The 23,640-nt window shown below is 37.7% G+C and overlaps 1 protein-coding gene across 4 annotated transcripts in view; it reads right to left on the bottom strand.

Annotated features, from left to right (window-relative positions):
* Positions 1–23,640, bottom strand: part of NPHP1 (nephrocystin 1) — a 69,634-nt gene that overhangs the window by 37,584 nt on the left and 8,410 nt on the right. For 3 of the 4 annotated variants that reach the window (XR_004228488.1, XM_023190383.2, XM_023190384.2), the window contains exons 3-8: positions 16,374–16,434; positions 15,172–15,296; positions 6,396–6,588; positions 4,763–4,864; positions 1,369–1,475; positions 1,005–1,047 (exon numbers count right to left, since the gene is read on the bottom strand). Coding sequence is in view for 3 of the 4 variants with exons in the window: in XM_023190383.2 (XP_023046151.1) it covers positions 1,005–1,047; positions 1,369–1,475; positions 4,763–4,864; positions 6,396–6,588; positions 15,172–15,296; positions 16,374–16,434 (631 nt within the window). In the remaining variant the exon portion in view is untranslated. The remainder of the gene's footprint in view (positions 1–1,004; positions 1,048–1,368; positions 1,476–4,762; positions 4,865–6,395; positions 6,589–15,171; positions 15,297–16,373; positions 16,435–23,640) is intronic. The other variant, XM_023190385.2, reaches the window with a different exon arrangement.

Below are 23,640 nucleotides of genomic sequence, written 5' to 3'. Positions count from 1 at the left end.
TTTTTTTTTTTGAGATGGAGTCTCGCTCTGTCGCCTAGGCTGGAGTATAGTGGCGTATTTTCAGCTCACTGCAACCTCCGTCTCCCAGGTTCAAGCAATTCTGCCTCAGCCTCTCCAGGAGCTGGGACTACAGGCATGTGCTACCACGCCCAGCTAATTTTTGTATTTTTAGTCGAGGCGAGGTTTCCCGTGTTGACCAGGTTGGTCTTGAACTCTTGACCCCAGGTGATCCACCTGCCTTGGCCTCCCAAAGTGTTGGGATTACAGGCATAAGCCTCTGTGCCCAGCCTGTAATGTTTTTTTAATGACAGAATTATAGATCATTTCTTCCTTTAAAAAAATTTAATTAATTACTTTTTTGTTTTTTAGACAGGGTCTTGCTCTGTCACTCATGCTCTGGAGTGCAGTGGCACAATCACAGCTCACTATAGCCTTGACTTCCCAAGCTCATGCGATCCTTCCACCTCAGCCTCCCAAGTAGCTGGGACTACAGGCACAAGCCACCACATCCGGCTAATTTTTCTTATTTTTTGTAGGATAGGGTCTCATTATGTTGCTCAAGCTGGTCTTGAATTCCTGGCCTCAAGTGATCCTCCGGCTTCAGCTTCCCAAAATGTTGGGATTACCGGTGTGAGTTACCATGCCTGGCCAATTTCTTACTTTTTATTAAAGCCTTTCAGGATTTTTCAAATAGTAATTAAAATTTAACATCTGTTTCCACTCAAATGACAGGAAAGCAGGATCAATGAGAATGTTTCCAAGCCCTCAAGTGACACCATGAATAAGACTATCTATTCTTTTTGTACAAAAAAAAACTAATGAGAAATGTTATTTGGAGCACAGGCTTAGAAACCAGAAAGAAATATACATCCTCTGCTCTGTACATTCCATGTCCTGAACCCTGTTTCAGATCCATTGCTATCTTCCACAGTCTCCATCCTGTTTTGCATCAGAGCCATTAGGTAACAAAACAAGACATCATTAATAAGACAGAAGATACCCACCTCTGAGATCGCTTTTTGAACAGCACTCCGGCGGGAATCAGTTCTGGGGAGACAAAATAGCAAAGTGAGTCAGGTCAGGTTATGCCTATTCACTCAATTGGGGAACTTCTTTAATCACAGTTTATAATCATCAGTATGTTTTGAAAACCTAACAGTTCCCAGATGAAAACAAGGTAGAACTAAATGTATTAAAAATAATTACAAAATGAAAATAATAATGATCTTTAAGCAGACAACAGTATGAAAAGTTCTCCAGGTACAAGTTGTCTCCATTTCAAGAAAGTATTGAATTATTTATAACAGTAAAAATAAACGAATAAAATGTTTCCTAAACCTACTTTGATATCCTTTCCCACTTTTGTACCTTTGCTTAACTTCTGCTCCATCTGCTGTTTCATCCACCACCTCTACATCTTCTTCACTGCCCTCTTCAACTGATTCTTGGCCTTCTTCTTCTTCTTCACTATACGGCTAAAAAGACATTGAAATGTGAAGTGCTTTTTAACTAATGCAAAAAACAACCAATAAAAATACCAGTACTGTCACCTAAACCTCCAGTGAAAACAAAAACAAGCTTTTCTATTTAAAAAAAAAAAAGAGCATTAGTACTTTTAGAAAACCTCGAGCATAGATGGGAATTTAGTATATATGATAAAACTCAGTGGGAAATAAATTTTCAACACATGGTTAATAACTTTGCTATTTCAAAAAATAAGAACTGAGATAGACAGCGAGTTTAATCAAAATAAATTCCAGATGGAATTTACTCAAATAAAAAAGAAAAGAAGTAAAGATAAAAATAAAAGAAATATAAAAGCATTAGAAGAAAACAATCTAGAGATGGGGAAGCCCTTTCCAATCATGATACCAAAATCAAGAATCGTAAGTGGAAACACTGACAGATTTAGCTATGTAAGAAATAAACATGAGCTAAAGTCAACAAAGAAAATATGTAATGCGTAACTTAAGCATATCCTGAGGGGAAAAAAAGAAAATAGCTCACACAAATATCTAAGGATTAATATCCTTATTATTAAAATATTATAAAAGCTCTTAGAAATCAATGAAAGAGTTTTTTAAATCCCTTCGAAAAAAATATCCAAAAGAACTGAAAAGGTACCAACACATAAAAATGATAAGTACTCAAGTTAATGGAAATCTCAAATACCCTGACTTGATCATTACCCAGTCCATACAAGTAAAAAGTACTCACACAAATACAAAAATACTATGTATCAATAAAGAAAACCGAAAGGGCCATTCGAAAAGAAGATACACAAATGGTCATAAAGCATATGAGATGATGCTTAACCTCATTAGCAGTACAGTAAATGCACATAAAATCACTAATGACACTTTTTTTGTTGGTCATATTGGCAAAAATTTTAAAGACTGGTAACAGCCATCACTGGCAAATGTGTGAGGAAACAGCACTCTCTGATTGTTAGAGGTGGGAGTACAAATTGGCATAACTTTTCTAAAAGGCAAATTGGAAAAAGAAATCAAAATATAAAGGTGTAAACCCTCTGAACCAGTGATGAACATCTAGGAATTTATCTAAGGGGATAATCGGGCAAGTGTGCAAAGATGCACGCAGACTTGATGACAACACAAGTTGCCGGTTGGCTACCACCTATTCCCCACCTCCCCTTTCAAACAAAATCCCTGATTTAACAATGATCCAGTTAAAAGACTACATTTTCCAAGACTTCCTTGCAGCTAAGTGTTGCCAGAGAACTAAATGCTGGTCAATGAGCAACAACTGAAAGTTTTCTGTGTAACTTCCAAGAAACCTTTTTAAAAAGGCAGCAGCTTATGCCTTTTGACTTCTTTCCTCTTTTGCTCCTTGGAATCCTTAAAAGATCCAGCAGCTGACTTAAAACTAAAGAGATAACTCTGGGAAAAGCGGTTTCACATCAGAAACAGGATAAAATACTGGATAGGATCTTAACCAATTCTTGATTGCCTTTCTCCACACTTCTATGCTTGAGAGAAATACGCTTCTACCTTATTTAAGCTACTTTTTTGGGGGATCTTTCTGTAACTGGCAGCGGATGCTAATCCCATGTTCTTTGCAACATAATCGATAGTGATTACAGGTTGGAAACAACTTAAATGACCATCTAAATGAGATTAGAAGACTTGCTGCCATTGAAAAAGATGATCTAGACCTGCCCTATGTAATACAATAGCCCTTTGGCCATGTGTAGCTAGTGAGCTCTTGAAATTAGTCCAAACTGAGAAGTGCTGTAAATGTAAAATACACACTGGATTTTGATTTTGAACTTAATGTTAAAAAAGCAAAATGACTCAATATTTTAAAATATTGATTATATGTCAAAATAGTATTTTTGATACACTGGATAATATAAAATATATTATTAAAAATAATTCTACCTGTTTCTTTTTACTTTTTAAAAATGTGTGTAATGAAAAATATGTATTTGTTCTTTGTCACTGGTTCCCGGCACAGAGCTCCCAAAATCCTTGGAATTTCCTGAATGATAGAAGTATGTTTTCTTATTCATCAGGAGTCCCTTTCAGTCACTCCTGAGTTTATGCTAATGAGGTAACTCTAGGTGGGCACCTAAACAGCTTCAGGAAGGGGACAGGTTACCAGAAAAGCCAACCCAGGTATTAGAGGTTAGAACTTTCAGCCCCACCCTCCAACCTTCGAAGAGGGGAGAGGAGCTGGAGACTGAGTTAATCACCAATTGCTAATTATTTAGCTAATACGACTAATGAAACCTCCAGAAAAACCCCTAAATGATGGGGTTCCAGGAGCTTCCAGGATGGTGAACACAGCGAGGTGCTGGGAAGGTAGAAGGCCCAGAGAGGGCATGCCGGCCACCCCCCACCAATACCTCACTCTATGGCTGTTCCTGAGTTGTATCCTTTATAATAAACTGGTAAATGCAAGGAAAGTGTTTTTTGAGTTCTGTGAATTATTCTAGTAAATTACTGAACCCCTGAGGTGAGGGTGTGGGAACTGGTGAATGTATAGCCAGTCAGTCAGAAGTATGGGTGGTTCCTGGGACTTGTGACTGGCAACGGAAGTGGGCAGCAGTCTTGTGAGACTGAGCCTTTAACCTGTGGGAGTCTGTGCTAGCTCCAGGCATTAGCATCAGAATCGAATTGAATTGCTGACACTGGTTGGTGTAGAAGAACTGATGTAGTAACACATATATGGTGTCAGAGAAAAACTACATACTTGGTTTAAGAAGTGGTGTCAGCAAAAAGATACTTCAATGTGGCTACTGAAAAATTTAAATTACATGTGTGGTTTGCATCATAATTTTATTGGACAGTGCTGATCCAGACAGAAATCTACATATCTTGGCACAGAAAATGACCATGTTATTTTATGAAACAAGAAAATATAAGCTACGAACACATGTGTATAGTATGTTCACATTTTAGTTACGGGATCACATATTTGTGGAAGTTAACACAAAGTTAACTGCGGTTATGTTTCACAATAAACAATAGAGACCTAGTATTTGATATGATCAGCATTAATCCACAAAGCATCCCCTCACTGTGAGATCACGCTCCAGGGCTCAAATGCCTAAGAGCACTTCACAGGTCGCCAGGACCATTAATATACGATGTTTTTCCCAGGTCCTGTCCCTCCAAAATTAAAGCAAATTGTTTATCTCAAGTCATTCACTAGTCAACTGACAAAAGAACACAGCTAAATGTTTTATTAAAAGTGAAAAAAACAGTCTTAGAAAAGGAAAGCATAAACCAAAACTAACCTCTAGGTAGGTTCTGGGAACGAGACCTTCATTTCCTTTGGCATCCTTAGCTATCCACCAACCATCAGGTTTTTTTTCAATTACAAGGAGAATTTCCCCTTTCTTAAAGCAAAACAAAACATTTTAAATAAAATTCAATAATCATGAGTCTATATCAATACCAATGATTCAAAATAAGTGCTGAAAAAAAGGCAAAATTTTTTTAATCCAATATTTATCAAAAGCTTCCCTATCACCCAACCCCTATGTATTCTGCCTAACTCACCTAAAACCATAAATGTGACATCATTTAATGGATCATTCCTTTTGGTTACCTATCATACACTCGAACCATTTATGCAAATGGGAACCATTTTTCACTATCATTTTTAAGGTCCCAAACTTACTCCAAAAGTTTGATTACTGTGTAAGATTTTTTTTTTTTTTTTTTTTTGAGACAGAGTCTCGCTCTGTCGCCCAGGCTGGAGTGCAGTGGCCGGATCTCAGCTCACTGCAAGCTCCGCCTCCCGAGTTTACGCCATTCTCCTGCCTCAGCCTCCTGAGTAGTTGGGACTACAGGCGCCCGCCACCTCGCCCGGCTAGTTTTTTGTATTTTTTTTAGTAGAGACGGGGTTTCACCATGTTAGCCAGGATGGTCTCGATCTCCTGACCTCGTGATCCGCCCGTCTCAGCCTCCCAAAGTGCTGGGATTACTGGCTTGAGCCAACGCGCCCAGCCCTGTAAGATATTTTTTAATGTTGTAATATCTCTGGAAAAGTGTCTTTCAGAAGCAGCATATACATTCCCAAAGAAAATCAATTCCATTAAAGTTAAACCCTATATTTGAGCAAAAATAGTATTTACTGAATGCAATTACCCACTTAATTCACCAGATATGTTTTGAATAACACTCGCTCATTTACAAAAATAAAATATCTCTGAAGACAAAAGTATTTCTACCCCTGAGGACACTACAAAAGCAAACACTTTCTTGAAATATACATTATTGTCTAATATTGATGCCATTTTCCAGAAGAATTTTTAAAAAATCAATAAATTAAACCATATAATTATTTGCATAATATTCTTACGTGTTTTATTATTAATCAGTTACTAAAGTTTGAAGTTTAATATAAGAACCAAAATTCATATATTCACTTAAATTTCTTTGACTCATTTCTCTAGCAAAAAACACAGGCTGAAAATCACAACTTTATTGTTCTGTCCCACCTGCCACTTATTTATGCCCAGGCCAAGCAAGTATGGACGCAAGCCCCTCTCATATCTAAGCTAACAGGAAAGACTGCTACAAAACGGCAGGAAGTGCTCCCTTCTACCTCCACCTATGGACATTGCCTAACTCACTTGAATGAATTTATACATGTAACATTCAACAACAAATTATAAAATTTTACCCCTAAGTTAGGAATTCTCTACATTAAAGCCACTTTCAAAAACCTATTTAGAGGAGGTAACTTTAGTAACACAATCTCATATTACTACTGCTTGTAAATCATAATTATTACTTATTTAAATAGAACGTTAAAAAACTTCACTTTAAGACTCTGTAACACAGGTGTACAGGCAGAGTTTTCTTATTCTGTTCGGTATGGACATTGATCCTTAGGTTAGGTTTCAGTTTTATTCTACCTACCTTAAATGTAAGATCTCCAGCTTGCTGAGCAGTGAAATCTCCAACAGCGATGTATTCTTCACTGGTTGACTGTTTGTGATATTCATTTTCCTCTTTCTCTTCCTCTTCCTCCTCTGTATCTTCTTCCTCCTCACCACTGTCTTCACTTTCTTGACTTTCACTTTCTTCCTCTTGTTCAGTAGGTGCCCCAACTCTACAAAAAGTGTTTCTGAGTAGGACTACTTGAAATAATATATGAGAATAGACCAGCTATGAGCATTAATTCTAAATGTACATGAATATCCCATATTTTGAGCTGGCAAATAAAAGAAATAAGGGAAAATACAACAAACAGTTTCTACCACCTAGCTAAGAAGGTGTGCCTGGAGAGACTGAGGCAGAGAGGGAGCTGAGTCATGTATGTGAGATGGCAGGGCATCACTGGACTTGAGGCCAGGAGACTCGAATTCAAGTCTTGGATTCATCCATTAAGCAAATGCTGTTCAAGCATTATTATGAAGTACTTAGAGCACAGGCTCTGCTAAATTTAAATTCTGGCTCTATTCCCTCTTTGCTGGATGACCTTGAGCAGGCTTCTTTTAAGCTCTTCATTTCTCATTGGTAAAGTGGAGATAATAATCGAACCTGCCTCCTAAGGTTGTCATGAGGATTAAGATGAGTTACTACTTGCAACTGTTTAGAACAGTGCTTGCCCATAGCAAGCTTTCCATAAAAGTCAGTTATGATGATGACACTGATGCTGTAGGTCAATTTCTGTGTCAGAGAGACACACAGTGGACACAAAGGTAAACCAGACATGATTCTCCATCCTCAAGGAGCTTGCAATGAGACAATCTAGAAAATGGAGAATTATAAAATAGTGTAATAGGTACTAGAGTAGAGGTATACACAGGATACTAAGAAATCAATCACACAAGAGGGACACCTAACCCAGGCTGCATGAATGGGAATCAGAAAAGGCTTTAATTCGGTCTTGGGAGATGATATGGAATTAATCAGGTAAAATGGGAGTAGAAAGGAAGGACAGGGAGAGTAGAAAGGAGACTTGAGATTAGGAAATGTCAAGTAGCTCATGAATGGTAGGGCAAGGCTTGAGGAAAATGAGTGAGAGTTGAGGCTGAAAAGAAGTATGCAGAATGTAGCCCAGGTGAGCTTTACCTTTAAGGTCGTCCCTAAAAATGAGTAGCGGAAGGACATGATATGATTCCCACTTTAGAAAGGAGACAAAGCTACAATGTGGGGAACAGATTAGAAGAAGGGCTAAAGGTGAGGGTGGTTGTTGAAAGTGAGAAGTGACAATACCATGAACTAAGAAAACAGCATAGGGATGAAGAGAAAGGAGGTGAATAGGAGGGTGAGGAAGAGAGAAATGCCAAAATAACGTTAGCTTGGGCACATCACTAAATCTTTCTGACTTTTATTTATTCACTCAACGTTCAGCAAAGTTTAAATTTTGGGGGGCACCTACTGTGTGACAGACACTACGAGCTTGAGCTATAACAATGAACAAAACCAAGATCTTTGCCCTCCTAAAGCTTACATCAGAGAAGCTTGTCTTTAAAATGGGAAAACAATACTTAGACTAATGCAAATGAACATCATTAACCATAAAACTAGTCAAATACAAGATTTGCTCTGGAATAAAAAGGAATATTAGCTTAACTTTGTTTAAAATAATGGTAGGACACCCTTATACCACAGTGATCTAAAACATAAACAGGGATGTAACAACCATTTTTATACCACAAGAATAAAAACATCCATAAAATGTCATATTGATTTTCAATGTGTCTCTTTCCTTCTTTAGGAGTTATTTTGTACATATTTTATATGGGTCATTTATTCCAAAATGTTGCCAAAAATAATGTGAACTTGATACATTTTTTCTCCTTCATTAATGTAGTGCATTTCAATGATTGATTTTTTAATGTTAAGTCAATCTTACATTCTGGAACAGTTCCACTTGGTCATGATTCCCTTTTGAAATGCCTCTAGATTTTACTTGCTAATATTTTATACTGAGTTTGTGCATCTGTTCATGAGGGCCTTGTCATTTTTTTCTAGTGTTCTTGTCAGGTTTTGATATCTGTGTTATTGAAAGTTTATAAAATGATTTGAAAGTGTTTCTTCTTTGTCTGTTCTCTTGAACGATTTTGTAATATTGGCACTATTTCTTTCTTAAATGCTTACGATAAATTCACCAGTAAAGCTACCTGAAAGTTTAATCTGTGGAAAGGCTTTTAATTACAGATTCAACTTCTTTAGCAGATATTTTAGTAGAACTATTAAGATTGTCTATTCGTCTTGTGTCAATTTTAGTACATTTTCTTTTAAAAGAAACTGATTTTATCTAAATTTAAAACTTATTCACATAAGTTGTTCATAGTATCTTCATAGTATCTTTTTAATGCTTGTAGAATCTGTATTGATTTCTGTTTTTTTCTCTTTCTCTTTTCTTGATCAGTAATGCCAGCAGTTTATCTATTTAATTAATTTTCCAAGAACCAGTTTGGCTTTGTTGATATTGCCTACTGTAGGTCTGTTTATTGTTCACTGTTTTCTGCTTTTATTTTTATTATTTCCATCCTTCTGCTTTCCTTGGGTTTGTTGTACTTTTTCTGGCTTCTAAAGTTGGATGTTTTAGTAATTGATTTTCAACTTTTTTTTCAAACTATACATTCAAAGATTTAAATTTCTGACCAGGTGCGGTGGCTCACACCTGTAATCCCAGAACTTTGGGAGGCGAGGTGGCAGGATTGCACGAGCCCATGAGTTCAAGACCAGCCTGAGCAATATAGTGAGACCTTGCCTCTACAAAAAATTTAAAAAATTAGCCAAGCATGGTGGCACACACCTGTAGTCTCAGCTACTCGGGGAGGCGGAGGTGGAGAGGATCACTAGAGCCTGAGAGGTAGATGTTGCAGTGAGCCGAGATCGCACCACTATACTCCAGTCTGGGTAACAGATACCCTGTCTCCAAAACAAACAAACAAAAGATAGAATTTTTCCCTCTAAGCACTACGCTGCTTGCAACCCACAGTGATGTTATTATCATTCCAAATATTTTCTAATTGCCACTGTTATATTTTCTTCAAATCACGGTTTATATGGAAGTGTGTGACAATCTGCAAACATGTAGTAATTTTTCTTTTTTTTTTTTTTTGAGATAGTGTCTCATTCTGTTGCCAGGCTGGAGTGCAGTGCTGCGATCTTGGCTCACTGCAATCTCTGCCTCCCGGATTGAAGCAATTCTCCTGCCTCAGCCTCCCGAATAGCTGGGACTACAGGTGTGTGCCACCACACCCAGCTCATTTTTGTACTTTTAGCAGAGATGGGATTTCACCATGTTGGCCAGATGGTCTCTATCTGTTGACCTCATGATCCACCTGCCTTGGCCTCCCGAAGTGCTGGGATTACAGGCATGAGCCACTGCGCCCGGCCACATGTAGTCATTTCGAATTATTTTTCTGTCATTGGGTTTTAATGTCATTCCAAGTCATCAAAGGAAAAAAAATATATATATATATATACACACACACACACACACACATATACACACACTACATAATTTCAAACTTTTGAAATTTGGTAACAATTACTTTATGTCCAATATGGTTCATTTTGGTTAATGTTACAGTTGCACTGAAAAGAGTATGTATTTACATAATACCTACTTGGGTGTTGTGTTCTACACATATATAGTCATGTGCTGCACAACAATGTTTCAGTCAACAATGGGCCACATATACAATGATGGTCCCATAAATCTAATACCATATTTTTACTGTACATCTCCTATTTTTGGATATGTTTAGATACACAGATACTTACAGCATTGTGTTACAATTTAATTGCCTACAGTATTCAGCACAGTAACATGCTGTACAGGTTTGCAGCCTAGGAGCAACAGGCTATACTATATAACCCAAGTGGATGGTAACCTATACCTTCTAGGTTTGTGCAAGTACATTCTATGGTGTCTGTACAATGATGAAATCACTTAATGACTCATTTCTCAGAACATATCCCTATCATTAAGAAAGGCTTCACTATACATGTAAGATCAAGGTGGTTAAGGATTGTGAATTATCTAGCTCTGTTTAGTTCTGGCACTTTTGCTCTATACATTTGAACCCATGTTACTAAATGCATACACATTCAGGAAGATTTTTTTTCCGAATGAATCAACCCTTTCTTTTATCATTATGAAATGTCCTTTCTTAAATAGCAAATTCCTTTTAGCCTTAAATATCTGATATTATTGTAACCATATCACCTTTGTTTTGGTTATAGAACAAAGAATATCTTTGTTATAGAACATGGAATATCTCCTTCCAGTTCTTTACTTTCAATCTCTCTATAATGGTATACTAAAGTGTATCTCTTCTAAATAGCATATATATGGGTTAAAAAAATTCAATCTGACAATCTTTGTTGTAACTGAAGTGTTACTCCATTTATATTTAATGTAACTATCCAAATGGCTGCATTGAAACCACGTTAGTATTTGGTTTCTATTTATCTCATCTGTTTTTTTTTTATTTCTCCTTTCTTGCCTTTTTTGGGTTAATCAAATCACTTTTAGAATTCCATTTTATTGTGTTGTTTTACTAACTACACTCTTCTTTGTATTATTTTGTTACTGATTGTTTTAGGTATTACAATATGCATCCCTAACTTATCAGTCTAATTGAAATATCACATTTCACCAAAGATAAAACAACTTTAACATAAATAATATAATTCCATTGACCTGCCAGCCTTTGTGCTATGCTGTGCTACTGTCACATTTTCCTTCTACATATAGTCAGTCCTTGTAACATGCAGATTCTGTATTTGTGAATTCATTGGCTCACTAAACTTTATTTGTAAACTCCCAAATAACATTTGCAGTGCTTTTGTGGTCATTTGTGGACATATACAAAGCAGCAAAAAAACTGAGTTGTCTGGCATACACACTCCCAACTGAAGTCGAACATGGTGACACCTGCCTTTTTTTTTTTCAGCTCTCATACAGGAAAGTATCCTTTTTTGCAGTCTCTGTAGTGCCACACGTTTTGCACTTTTGTGGTGGTTTTCTTTTTCTTTCCTTCTTTCTTTCTTTTCTTTCGTTCTTTCTTTCTCTTTCTTTTTCTCTCTTTCTCTCTTTCTTTCTTTCTCTCTTGTGTGTGATTTTGTTGTTTAACATGGCTCCAAAACATAGCGCTGAAGAGCCGTGCGGTATTCCTAAGCACAAGAAGGCTATAATGTACCTTCTGGAGAAAATAAGTGTGTTAGATAAGACTTGTTCATGCATGAGTGACAGTGCCGTTGGTGTAAATTCAATGTTAATGAATCAATAAAATATATGAAATAAGATGTCTTTAAACAGTAACACAAGGTTGTATGTTACTCAGTTGACAAAAACATTGTGACCAGAGGCTCACAGGAGTCTTAAGTCTGTATTTCCCCAGGAGTAATGGTTTAGTATTTACTAATCAAGTGTTCATGGCAACTTTACACAACATAGCTACTGCAAATAATGAGAATCGACTGGATATTTTAAATCCCCAAATATATCTTCTGCTTTACATAATCGAGTGTCTTTTAAAGGCATGTAGAAAAGAAAAAAACAGGCTTTTATATATACCTACATACCCATCTTCTTCAATCCTTTTTGAAGATCCAAATTTCCATATGGGATCATTGTCTGCTAGCTGGAAGAACTTCCTTCAACATTTCTTATACTTCAGATCAGTTGACAAATTTTCTCAGTTTTCGTTTGCCTGAAAATGTCTTTATTTCACTTTAATTTTTTATACTTTTGCTGGATACAGAATTCTGAGTTGATAGTTTCTTCTTTCAATGTTTTCAAGATGTTACTGCATTGTTTTCTGACCTGTATTTTTTCTCATAAGATGTCAACTCTGATTCTGTCGTTTGTCTCTAAATGTTTCCTTTTTACCCTTGGCAGGTTTTAAGATTTTCTATTTATCATTGGTTTTTCAGTAGTCTGGCTATGAGGTACCTGTGTGTGGGTTTCTTTATATTGATTCTGTTTGGGGTTCCCTGAGATTCTTGGATCAGTGGATTGATATCTCTCTTAGATCATAATTTTAAAATGTTTTCAGTCACTATCTCTTTAAATATTTCTTGTGCTTCATTCTCTCTCTTCTTCTGAGACTTCAATTACAAATCTGTTATAACTTTTAACAGTGTCTCACCTCTCCCTTACATTCTGTTTTGTCCTTTGCATTTTTTATTTTTGTGTATCAGTTTGAAAAAGTTTTAGGCTGTCTTGGGGTTCACTGATCCCCAAGTATCCAATCTTCTGTTAAACCACCCAGCAAATTTATTTCATATATTGTATTTTTTTAGCTCCAGAATTTTCATTTTGGTCTTGATTAGTTTCCATTTATCTGCTTAAGATTCCACTCTATTCATCTTATCTATCTTTTCCTATAAATTATTTAACATATTAAAAATTGCTGTTTTATGGTTCTTATTTGCTAATTCTCACATCTCTGAGCTACTGATTATTTATTCTCTTGATTTTAATACATTTCCCAGATTTTTGAGTCTATACAGTGAGTCAGATTTTGGAAGTTCTCAGCCATTAGTTTATCAATTGTATTTTTTAGTTATAGAATGTTCATTTGATTTTTCTATACTTGAATTTTCTTAAAATACACCCATTTCCCATATCATTCATCTTTTCTTCTATTTTCTTTACCGCATTAATCATATTATTTAGAAGTCCTTGTCAACTAACTCTGTATCTCGATCATATCTGGGTCTGTTTTTATTGACCATCTTATCACTTGTCACTTATTGATCATGTATTTTCCCCTGCTTTTTTGCATTTCTAATTTTTTTTATTACTGGTTACTGTGATGGACACATTACAAGATACACTTACAGACTTTGGATTATGTTAGATTCCTCTAAGAAATTTTAAATTCATTTAATGTTACACAGTTAAATTATCTTGTTCCTGATAAGGTCTGCTTTTAGGCTCCTTTACAGAAGACCTACTTCAGCTTTGTCTTTATTCCTAGATCATGGTTGTTACTCTCAGGGTGTTTTCTTTACTCCTAAGGCCTGGGCCTTCTGTGATCTCTATCAAATGCCTGAAGCATTTCCCAAGTCTCTTTACTAGAGCTAGTTACAAACTCCAATGTTTTTCCAGGACCATATGATTTCCAGAATCCATTAAACTCTCAGTCTCCCAGCAGGTACTTTCCGCCAGGCCTCGCAGGCATCATGCCCTTAGACAGCGCAGGAGACCTTTCAGATTGCTGGAGTTGCTTCTCTGCAGTTCCCTCTTCTCTATGGCACCTTGCTCCACAACTCCCAGTGAACTGAGCAGCTCCAAAGTGTGATCTCTGTCTCCTCAGTCGAGTAAGACTACTATTCCCTGCTTGGAATCTACCTTCCTCCACCACAGCCCATAAATTATTCCCAGGGAAAAAGTCTAGGTGAACGTAGGATTCGCTTCATGTGTCTCCGTATATCAAGAATATCAACCCTGCTTGGTAGAGGCTCAATGGCTTCAAACGAATACTTTGTATATTTTGTCCAGACTTCATAGTCATTTATGGTGGGAAGGTAAGTCCAATACCAACTACTCTGCCATTCTCAGTACTAAGAATCGGTGGAAATTCTAGATCCTCGCATCTACCACCTTCAGCATTTTTTCCCCAGGTACAGTATAAAGGTTGGAGAACAACACTGAAAGAATCTGAATAACTGGTTTTTTTCTTTTGCTTCCCACAAATTGGGTTTGTTCATACAGGTTGGTATCCCTAATCTGAAAATCCAAAATCCAAAAGACTCCCAAATCTGAAACTTTTGGAGCATCAAAATAACACTCAAAGGAAATGCTGATTGGAGCCTTTCAATATGTAGATTTCCAGATTAGGGATGCTCAATCAGTAAGTACAATGCAAGTATTCCAAAATCCAAAACAATCCAAAATTAAAGATACTTCTGATCCCAAGCATTTCAGATAAGGAATACTCAACTTGTATATGTAAGTCTTCTTTACAACTTTTAGAAGCTATTATTAACATACACTCTGGCAGAAAAACAATGCATGTCCCTGCTTCAATTTTTTTTTTTTTTTTTTAATAGAGACAGTGTCTTACTCCGTTGCCTAGGCTGGAGTGCACTGAAGTGATCATAGCTCACTGCAGCCTGGAACTTCTGGGCTCAAGCAATCCTCCTTGCCTCAGCCTTCCAAGTAGCTGGGACTATAGGTACGTGCCACCAAGCATGACTAATTTGGGTTTTTTTGTAGAGATGGGGTCCACTATATTGTCCAGGCTGATCCTGAAGTCCTGGCCTCAAGTGATCCTCCTGTCTCAGCCTTCCAAAATGCTGGGATTACAGGTATGAGCCACCACACTCAGTCTTTGCTTCAAATTTTTAAAGAATGTTTATGAAAGGGAGAACGATGCAAGTAGACATTCCAAATCATTTCCCTTTTACACATCAACATTGACATTAAATATATCATCTTTATTTTCTAACATTTGTTCATTTAGTTTTTCAGATCTCTGTTTTATTTCCTTAACTAAATTATAAATTGCCTGAGGGCAGAAACTATGACTTACACTTCCTTCTATCTCTCATGGGATCTAACACCTTCTATTATAGACAATAAATAAATGTTGACTGATTCTATTGTTAGTGTCATTTGTTTACATCTCTACTGTTATATGTCTTTGAGTTAAACATTAAAGCTATTGGTGACATATCTTAAAAAAGAAAAAAGAAAGATAGAAAGGAAGCATACTCAGTTATATTTTTTCTACTTATTGTCACAGCAAGGCCCTGCAGTTGTTGGGTAAGCTTGTCCAAAAGAGTATGCTCCTCTTCTTTTCTCTGGTTATAGTTTGCAACAGGTGCAGATTCATCAGCCTATGAGAGAATATAGGTCAGTTTCACTGAAAAATTAATTGCAATTTCCTAATTTCAAAAGAACAACAAAAAATTCCAATAAGTGCTATAAAAACAAGTAAATATCAGTGTGACATTACACCTATCTTAGGGAAATAAATTAGATTTAAAAGAAACAGGTTATTGTGTTGGAATGCAAACCAAATGAAAAAATAAAATTATACCACTTGTTTTAGGTTTTTGTTTTATTTTCTTGCTAAGTATTATAGACCTTCCATAGTCAGTAAGAGATATGTTCTGACAGAAGATTGGCTTTAGGGTCAATAAGACAGCACCAATCCCAAGTTCTGCCCCTTATTGACAGAAGAGACATGGCTGCTTCACCACTGAGAGCTTCAATTTCCTCACCTGTAAAACAGGAATAATTAGGTTTTCAAACAGCCTAAGTTGAAAAGTTTTGTGCCACTCGAGAAATCTGGATGAGCTCTTCAGTGACCACATATCTCAGATGCAATAAAGGGAAGTAATATATAGCTGGAGAGCTGACTTTCAGGTGCCTTCCACTTTAAAAGCTCCATTAGTCTCCGGACCTGGACATGTAGGGGTAGCCAAGGCTCATGCAAAAAAAAAAAAAAAAAAAAAATCCTGAAGGGATTGTCAAGGTTAAATTCCTGTTCCTCCTATTTTTGCAGAGACATTGATATCAGAGTTGCCATTTGATACAAGAAGCTTCTTTACCTCAGGGCTAGAGTATGCATTATTTCCCCATGAAGAAATTAAAATAACAACAATTCTAAAATGTAAAACAAAGAACTCACAAAATGCAAAAATAAAAATAGTTCCTTCCAGGATTGTCTGAATCCTTAATAGCAGGTGAGTTCATCAAAGCTGAACATTTTTCGGTAGTTGGAGCCTTGGATTTTGCTTTGCTCCCAAGCACAGACTTAGCAACCCTGTTTGGCAAGCCAGCACTGGCTGCAGTTAGACTACACTGCTAACGTAAACCCAGGAACCTACCAGTTTGAATTAACTCCCACTGAATAAAAATACTTGTATAAGAAGAGATGTTTTAATACTATGATTAACCTCAATACTTACTTTGCTTAATTTTTGAAGAGCATTTTTATTTTCATCTATTGCCTGCTTTAACTGGATACATCTAAATTTTAAAAAAAAGAAAATATATTGATTTTTCTATTGTCAGAACCAGAAAGCTATTTTATAAAATCATTCAGTCGTTGAGCAGGCAAGGCAATTAGCCACCGTGTGAACAATGCTACAAAACTGACATATAAACGCTTTTCCACCTATTAGCTCAGATGATCCTCATAGCCAAGCTGTAACACACACAGACATGATAACCAAGCTTCAGAAACCTTCAGTGTCTCTGGGCATCAGCTTCCTCTCTCTAAAATAAGGAAGAACGCTGGACTTTAAAATGCTTCTCCAGCTCTACAACTCCATAAACCTAGGAACTAGCCTCAGAGACAAAACTAAAGTTTATTGTGTGCCAACCATGTTAAGCAGTTTACAAGCATTACCTCATTTAAGCCTCATAACAACCCTCACTCCACTTAAAGAAGTGAAGTTCTAAAAAGTGTCCAAGTCCACATAGCTGCTCAATGGTACAGCAACAATATGAAGGCAGTTTAGGATTCCACAGTTGGCCTATTGGAGGCCACTACAGCACATGCCTGCTTTGAGCTTGGCTTGTCCAGACAGGTCCAGAGTTTTATTTATCCTATAGATGCTTCAATTCAGCATTAAGTCTTAGCTACCCAAATGAAAAGCACAAAAAATGACCAAATATGAGCTATGAGCTATAGCTCATGATATTTTTTTAAAATCAAATGCTTTACCAAACAATAACCTACAAAAGTCACCTTTTATGCCGTTAGATTCTTTTTTTTTTTTTTTTTTTTGCTTATAGATGTGAGTGAAATGAAATAAGCGTGAAAAACGGAATAACAATGTTGATCCAAGATGGTCGATTAGAAGCAGCTGTGGTCTGTGGCACTCACTGAGAGGAATGAAGAGAAGCAAGTGAATTCAGCACCTTCAACTGAAATATACAGGTCCTCACGTTGGGACTGACAGGGCAAACAACTTGACCCATGAGAATGCAGAAAAGCCAGGGAAGAAGGGGAACAACAGCCAACCCGGGAGTGGAATGGTGCCAAAGAAACCCCCATCCCCAACCAAGGGAAGCAGTACTCACTGTGCAACCCTGCCCAGAAAACCATGCTTCTCCCACGGATCTCTGCAACCCACAGATCAGGAGATCTCCTGAGTTCATGCCACCAGGGCCTTGGGTCCAATACACAGAACTATATGGTATCTTGGCAGAGCCGGTGCTCAGGCACACACAGTGACCCAGGAATTTTACATATTCTGGCCCCAGGATCCCCAGCAAGAGGGTATATCCATCTGTATATATCCCTAGAAAGGGAGCTGAATCTAGGGAGCCAAGCAGCATTGTTCCAAGGGCCCCACTTCCACGACCCCCACTTCCATGGCAACTCACAAGTTAAGACCCACTGGCTTGGAATTCCAGCCAGCCAACCAAAGCAGTCTGGAATCTGTCTGAGGTAGTTCCGAGTTACCGGGGACAGGGGTGGTTGCCATCTCTGTGGTTCAGTAGACTTAGCCATTCTAGCCTGCTGGCTTTGGAGAATACAAATAGTCTGGACAAGAAAGAGTCCCCCCTAACGCATCACATGTGCTCTACCAAAAAGCAGCCAGACTGCTTCCTTTAAGTGGGTCTGTAATCCCATTCCACCTGACTGGGTGAGACCTCCCAAAAGGGGATTCCAGCCACCTCATACAAAGTGCGTTTGGGCTGGCAACAAGTCAGTACTCTCCTGGGACAGAGCTTCCAGAAGAAGGAGCTGGCTGCCAGATTTGCTGTTTTGCAGCCTTCGCTGGTGATACTTCCAGGTAGGGGAAAAACTGAGGCAATTAGGGTCTGGATTACAGCAAATCACAGCAGCACTACAGTAGAGTGTCCTGTTAAAGGAAAAACAAACAAACAAACAGAAAACAACAACAACATCAACAATAAAAACCGAACAAAAATCCTAAAGGTCAGCAACCTCAAAGATCAAAGGCAAATAAGCCCATAAAGATGAGAAAGAATCAACACAAAACACTGAAAACTCAAAAAGCCAGAGTGCCACTTCTGCTCCAAATGACCACAACCCCACTCCAGCAAGGGCACAGAAGTGGGTTGATGCTGAGATGGCTGAACTTACAGAAGGAGGCTTCAGAAAGTGGGTAATAAAAAACTCCATTGAGCTAAAGGAGCATGTTGAAACCCACTGCAAAGAAGCTAAGAATCATGATAAAACAATATAGGAGCTGATAGCCAGAACAGCCAATTAAGAGAAGAACATAACTGACTTGATGGAGATGAAAAACACAAGAACTTTATAATGCATTCATAAGTATCAACAGCAGAATAGACAAGGCAGAGGAAAGAATCTCAGAGCTTGAAGATTATCTTTCCGAATTAAGACAGGCAGACAAGAATAGGGAAAAAAGAATGAATGGGATTATGTATAGAGACCAAACCTATGACTGATTGGGGTACCTAAGAAAGACAGGAAGAATGGAACCAAATTGAAAAACATAACTCTCCCAACCTAGCAAAACAAACCAACACTCAAATTCAGGAAATCCAGTGAACCCCAGTAAGGCACTCCATGAGAAGATCAACCCCAACACACATAATCATCAGATTCTCCAAGGTCAAAATGAAAAAAAAAGAAAGTTACAGGCAGTCAGAGAGAAAGGCCAGGTCACCTACAAAGGGAAGCTCATCAGACTAACAGCACACCTCTCAGTGGAAACCCAAACCCTACAAGCCAGCAGAGATCAGGGACCAATATTCATCATTCTTAAAGAAAAGAAATTTCCAACCCAGAATTTCATATCCAGCAAAACTAAGCTTCATACATGAAGGAGAAATAAGATCCTTTTCAGACCGAGCAAATGGTTAGGGAATTTGTCACCACCAGGCCTGCCTTGCAAGAGCTCCTGAAGGAAGGACTAAATATGAAAAGGAGAAATGGATACCACCCACTATAAAAACACACTGAAGTACACAAACCAGTGATACTATGAAGCAACCACATAAACAAATCTGCAAAATAACCAGCTAGCATAAAGATGATAGGATCAAATTCACACAAAACAATACTAACCTTAAATGTAAGTGGGTTAAATTCCCCAATTAAAAAGACACAGAATGGCAAGCTGGATAAATAGCCAAGATCCACTGGTATGCTGTCTTCAAGAGACTCATCTCATGTGTAAAGACACACATAGGTTCAAAATAAAGGGATGGAGGAAAATTTACCAAGGAAATGGAAAACAGAAAAAAGCAGGGGCTGCAATTCTAGCTTCTGACAAAACAGACTTTAAACCAACAAAGATTAAAAAAAAGACAAAGAAGGGTATTATACAATGGTAAAGTGTTCAATTCAACAAGAAGAGCTAACTATCCTAAATATAAATGCACCGAATAAAAGATCACCCATGTTGGGAAGAGAGCCCCAAATCTGGCCATAAACTGGCCCCAAAACTGGCCATAAACAGAATCTCTGCAGCACCGTGACATGTTCGTGATGGCCATGATGCCCACAGTGAAGGCTGTGGGTTTACTGGAACAAGGGCAAGGAACACCTGGCCCACCCAGGGCAGAAAACTGCTTAAAGGCATTCCTGAACCACAAACAATAGCATGAGCAATCTGCGCCTTATGGACATGTTCCTGCTGCAGATAACTAGCCAGACCCACCCCTTTATTTCAGCCCATCCCTTTATATCCTGTAAGGAATACTTTTAGTAAATCTATAACCTATAGAAACAATGCTTATCACTGGCTTGCTGTCAATAAATATGTGGGTAAATCTCTGCTCGAGGCTCTCAGTTCTGAAGACTGTGAGACCCCTGATTTCCCACTCCACACTCTCTATTTCTGTGTGTGTGTCTTTAATTCCTCTAGGGCCACTGGGTTAGGGTCTCCATGACCAAGCTGGTCTTGGCAACCTAGATTCATACGTCAAGTTCTTAAGATTTTCAAAGTGACTTGGACTCCCATACAATAGTAGTGAGAAACTTTAACACCCCACTGACAACATTAGGCAGGTCATCAACACAGAAAATTGACAAAGATATTCAGGACCTGAACTCAGCTCTGGATCAAGTGCACCTGATAGATATCTACAGAACTCTCCACCCAAAAACAACAAAATATACATTCTACTCATCACCACATGGCACGTACTCTAAAATTGACCACATAATCGGAAATAAAACATTCCTCAGCAAATGAAAAACAACTGAAATTATAACAAACAGACCAAAATGCAATCAAATTATAACTCAAGATTAAGAAATTCACAAATGACACTAGCAGCAAACCTGACTGGTAGTTCCTTCCCCAGAAGGAGAGATTCCTCTGCCGTGGAGTCCTGTGATGTGATCACCAACCAGCCTGTCATGATCCACAATGGATCTGGTGTGATTAAAGCTGGTTTTGCTGGTGATCAGATCCCCAAATACTGCTTTCCAAACTATGTGGGCTGACCCACGCACATTCGTGCCATGGCAGGAGCCCTTGAAGGCGACATCTTCATTGGCTCCAAAGCCAAGGAGCACCAAGGGCTGTTCTCGATCTGCTATCTCATGGAGCATGGCATTGTTGAGGACTGGAACGACATGGAACACATCTGGCAATACGTCTATTCTAAGGACCAGCTGCAGACTTTCTCAGAGGAGCATCCTGTGCTGCTCACTGAGGCGCCTTTAAACTCACAAAGAAACCGGGAATGAGCTGCCAACGTTTTCTTCGAGAGCTTCAATGTGCCCGCTATTTTCATCTCCGTGTAAGCTCATTTGAAACTAATGAGAACAAAGAGACAATGTATCAGAATCTCTGAAATGCAGAAAAAGCAGTGTTAAGAGGAAAATTTATATCACTAAATGCCCACATCAAAAAGCTAGAAAGATCTCAACTAAAAGAACTAACATCTCAACTAAAAGAACTAGAGAACCAAGAGCAAACAAACCCTAAAGCTAGCAGAAGACAGGAAATAACCAAGATCAGAGCTGAACTGAAGGAGATAGAGACATGAAAAACCCTAAAATGAACAAATTCAGGAGCTAGTTTTTTGAAAAAAATTAATAAAATGGATACACCACTAGCTAGACTAATAAAGAAAAGAGAGAATAAACACAACCAGAAATTATAAGGGGGATATCACCACTGACCCCAGAGAAATACAAACTATCAGCAGAGAATACTATAAACACCTCTATGCACATGAACTAGAAAATCTAGAAGAAATGGATGAGTTCTTGGACACATACACCCTCCCAAGACTGAACCGGGAAGAAATTGAATCCCTGAACAGACCAATAATGAGTTCTGAAATTGAGGCAGTAATAAATAGCTTACCAACCAAAAAACTCCCAGGACCAGATGAATTCACAGCTGAATTCTACCAGAGGTATAAAGAAGAGTGGGAACCATTTCGACTGAAATTATTCCAAACAATTGAAAAGTAGAGACTCCTCCCTAACTAAATGTATGAGGCCAGTATCCTCCCAATACCAAAATCTGGCAGAGATACAGCAAAAACAGAAAACTTCAGGCCAATATCCTTCATGAACATCGATACAAAAATCCACAACAAAATACTGGCAAACTGAATCCAGCAGCATATCAAAAAGCTTATCCACCATGATCAAGTTGGCTTCATCCCCAGAATGAAAGTTTGGTTAAACATATGCAAATCAATAAATGTGATTCATCACATAAACAGAACTTAAGACAAAAAACAATGACTATCTCAATAAATGCAGAAAAGGCTTTCAATAAAATTCAACACCTTTTCACATTAAAAACTTTCAATACACTAGATATTGAAGGAACATATCTCAAAATAATCAGAGCCATATATGATAAACCAACAGCCAATATCATACTGAATGGGCAAAAGCTTGAAGCATTCCCTTTGAAAACAGGCACAAGACAAGGATCCCTCCCTCATCACTCCTATTCAATGCAGTGTTGGAAGTTCTGGCCTGGGAAGTCAGGCAAGAGAAAGAAATAAAGAGTATTCAAATAGGAAGAGAAGAACTCAAATTATCCCTGTTTGCAGATGACAGGATCCTATATCTAGAACACCCCAATGTCTTGGCCCAAAAACTTCTTAAGCTGATAAGCAACCTCAGCAAAGTCTCAGGATACAAAATCAATGTGCAAAAATTGCTAGCATTCCTATATACCAACAACAGGCAAGCAGAGAGCTAAATCCTGAATTCACATTCACAACTGCTACAAAAGAATAAAATACCTAGGAATACAGCTAACAAAGAGAGTGAGAGGGACGTTCTCAAGGATAACTACAAACCACTGCTCCAGAAATCAGAGATGACACAAAAAAATGTAGAAACACTCCATGCTTGTGGATAGGAAGAATCATATCATGAAAATGGACATACTGCCCCAAATAAAGTATAGATTCAATGCTATTCCCATTAAACTTCCATTGACATTCTTCACAGAATTAGAAAAACTATTTTAAAATTTATATGGAACAAAAGAGAGCCCAAATTGCCAATACAATCCTAAGTAAAAAGAACAAAGCTGGAGGCATCACACTACTTGACTTCAAACTATATTACAAGGCTACAGTAACTAAAACAGCATGGTACTGGTACAAGAACAGACACACAGGCCAATAGAACAGAATAGAGAACTCAGAAATAAGACTTGCACACCTACAACCATCTGATCTTTGACAAACCTGACAAAAAGAAGCAACGGGGAAAGGGCTCCCTATTTAATAAATGATGCTGGAAGAGCTGGCTAGCTATATGCAGAAAATTGAAACTAGACCCCCTTCTATACACCATACACAAAAATTAATTCAAGATGGATTAAAGACTTAAATGTAAAACCTAAAACTATAAAAACTCTAGAAGAAAATCCAAGCAATAGCATTCAGGACATAGGTACAGGCAAATATTTCATGACAACAAAAAGCCTAAAGCAATTGCAACAAAAGCAAAAATTGACAAATAGGATCTCATGAAACTAAAGAACTTTTGTACAGCAAAAGAAACTATCATCAGAGTGAACAGACAGCCTACAGAATGGGAGAAAATGTTTGCAATCTATCCATCTGATGAAGGTCTAATATCCAGAGTCTATGAATAAGCAAATTTATAAGAAAAAACAACCCCATTAAAAAGTGAGCAAAGGACATGAACTAACACTTCTCAAAAGACACACATTCAGCCAAGAAACATGAAAAAAAGCTCAATATCACTGATTAGAGAAATGCAAATCAAAATCA

This window comes from Piliocolobus tephrosceles, chromosome 15, assembly GCF_002776525.5.
Source record: "Piliocolobus tephrosceles isolate RC106 chromosome 15, ASM277652v3, whole genome shotgun sequence".
NCBI lineage: Eukaryota > Metazoa > Chordata > Mammalia > Primates > Cercopithecidae > Piliocolobus > Piliocolobus tephrosceles.
This window is presented reverse-complemented; position numbering and strand designations above follow the sequence as displayed.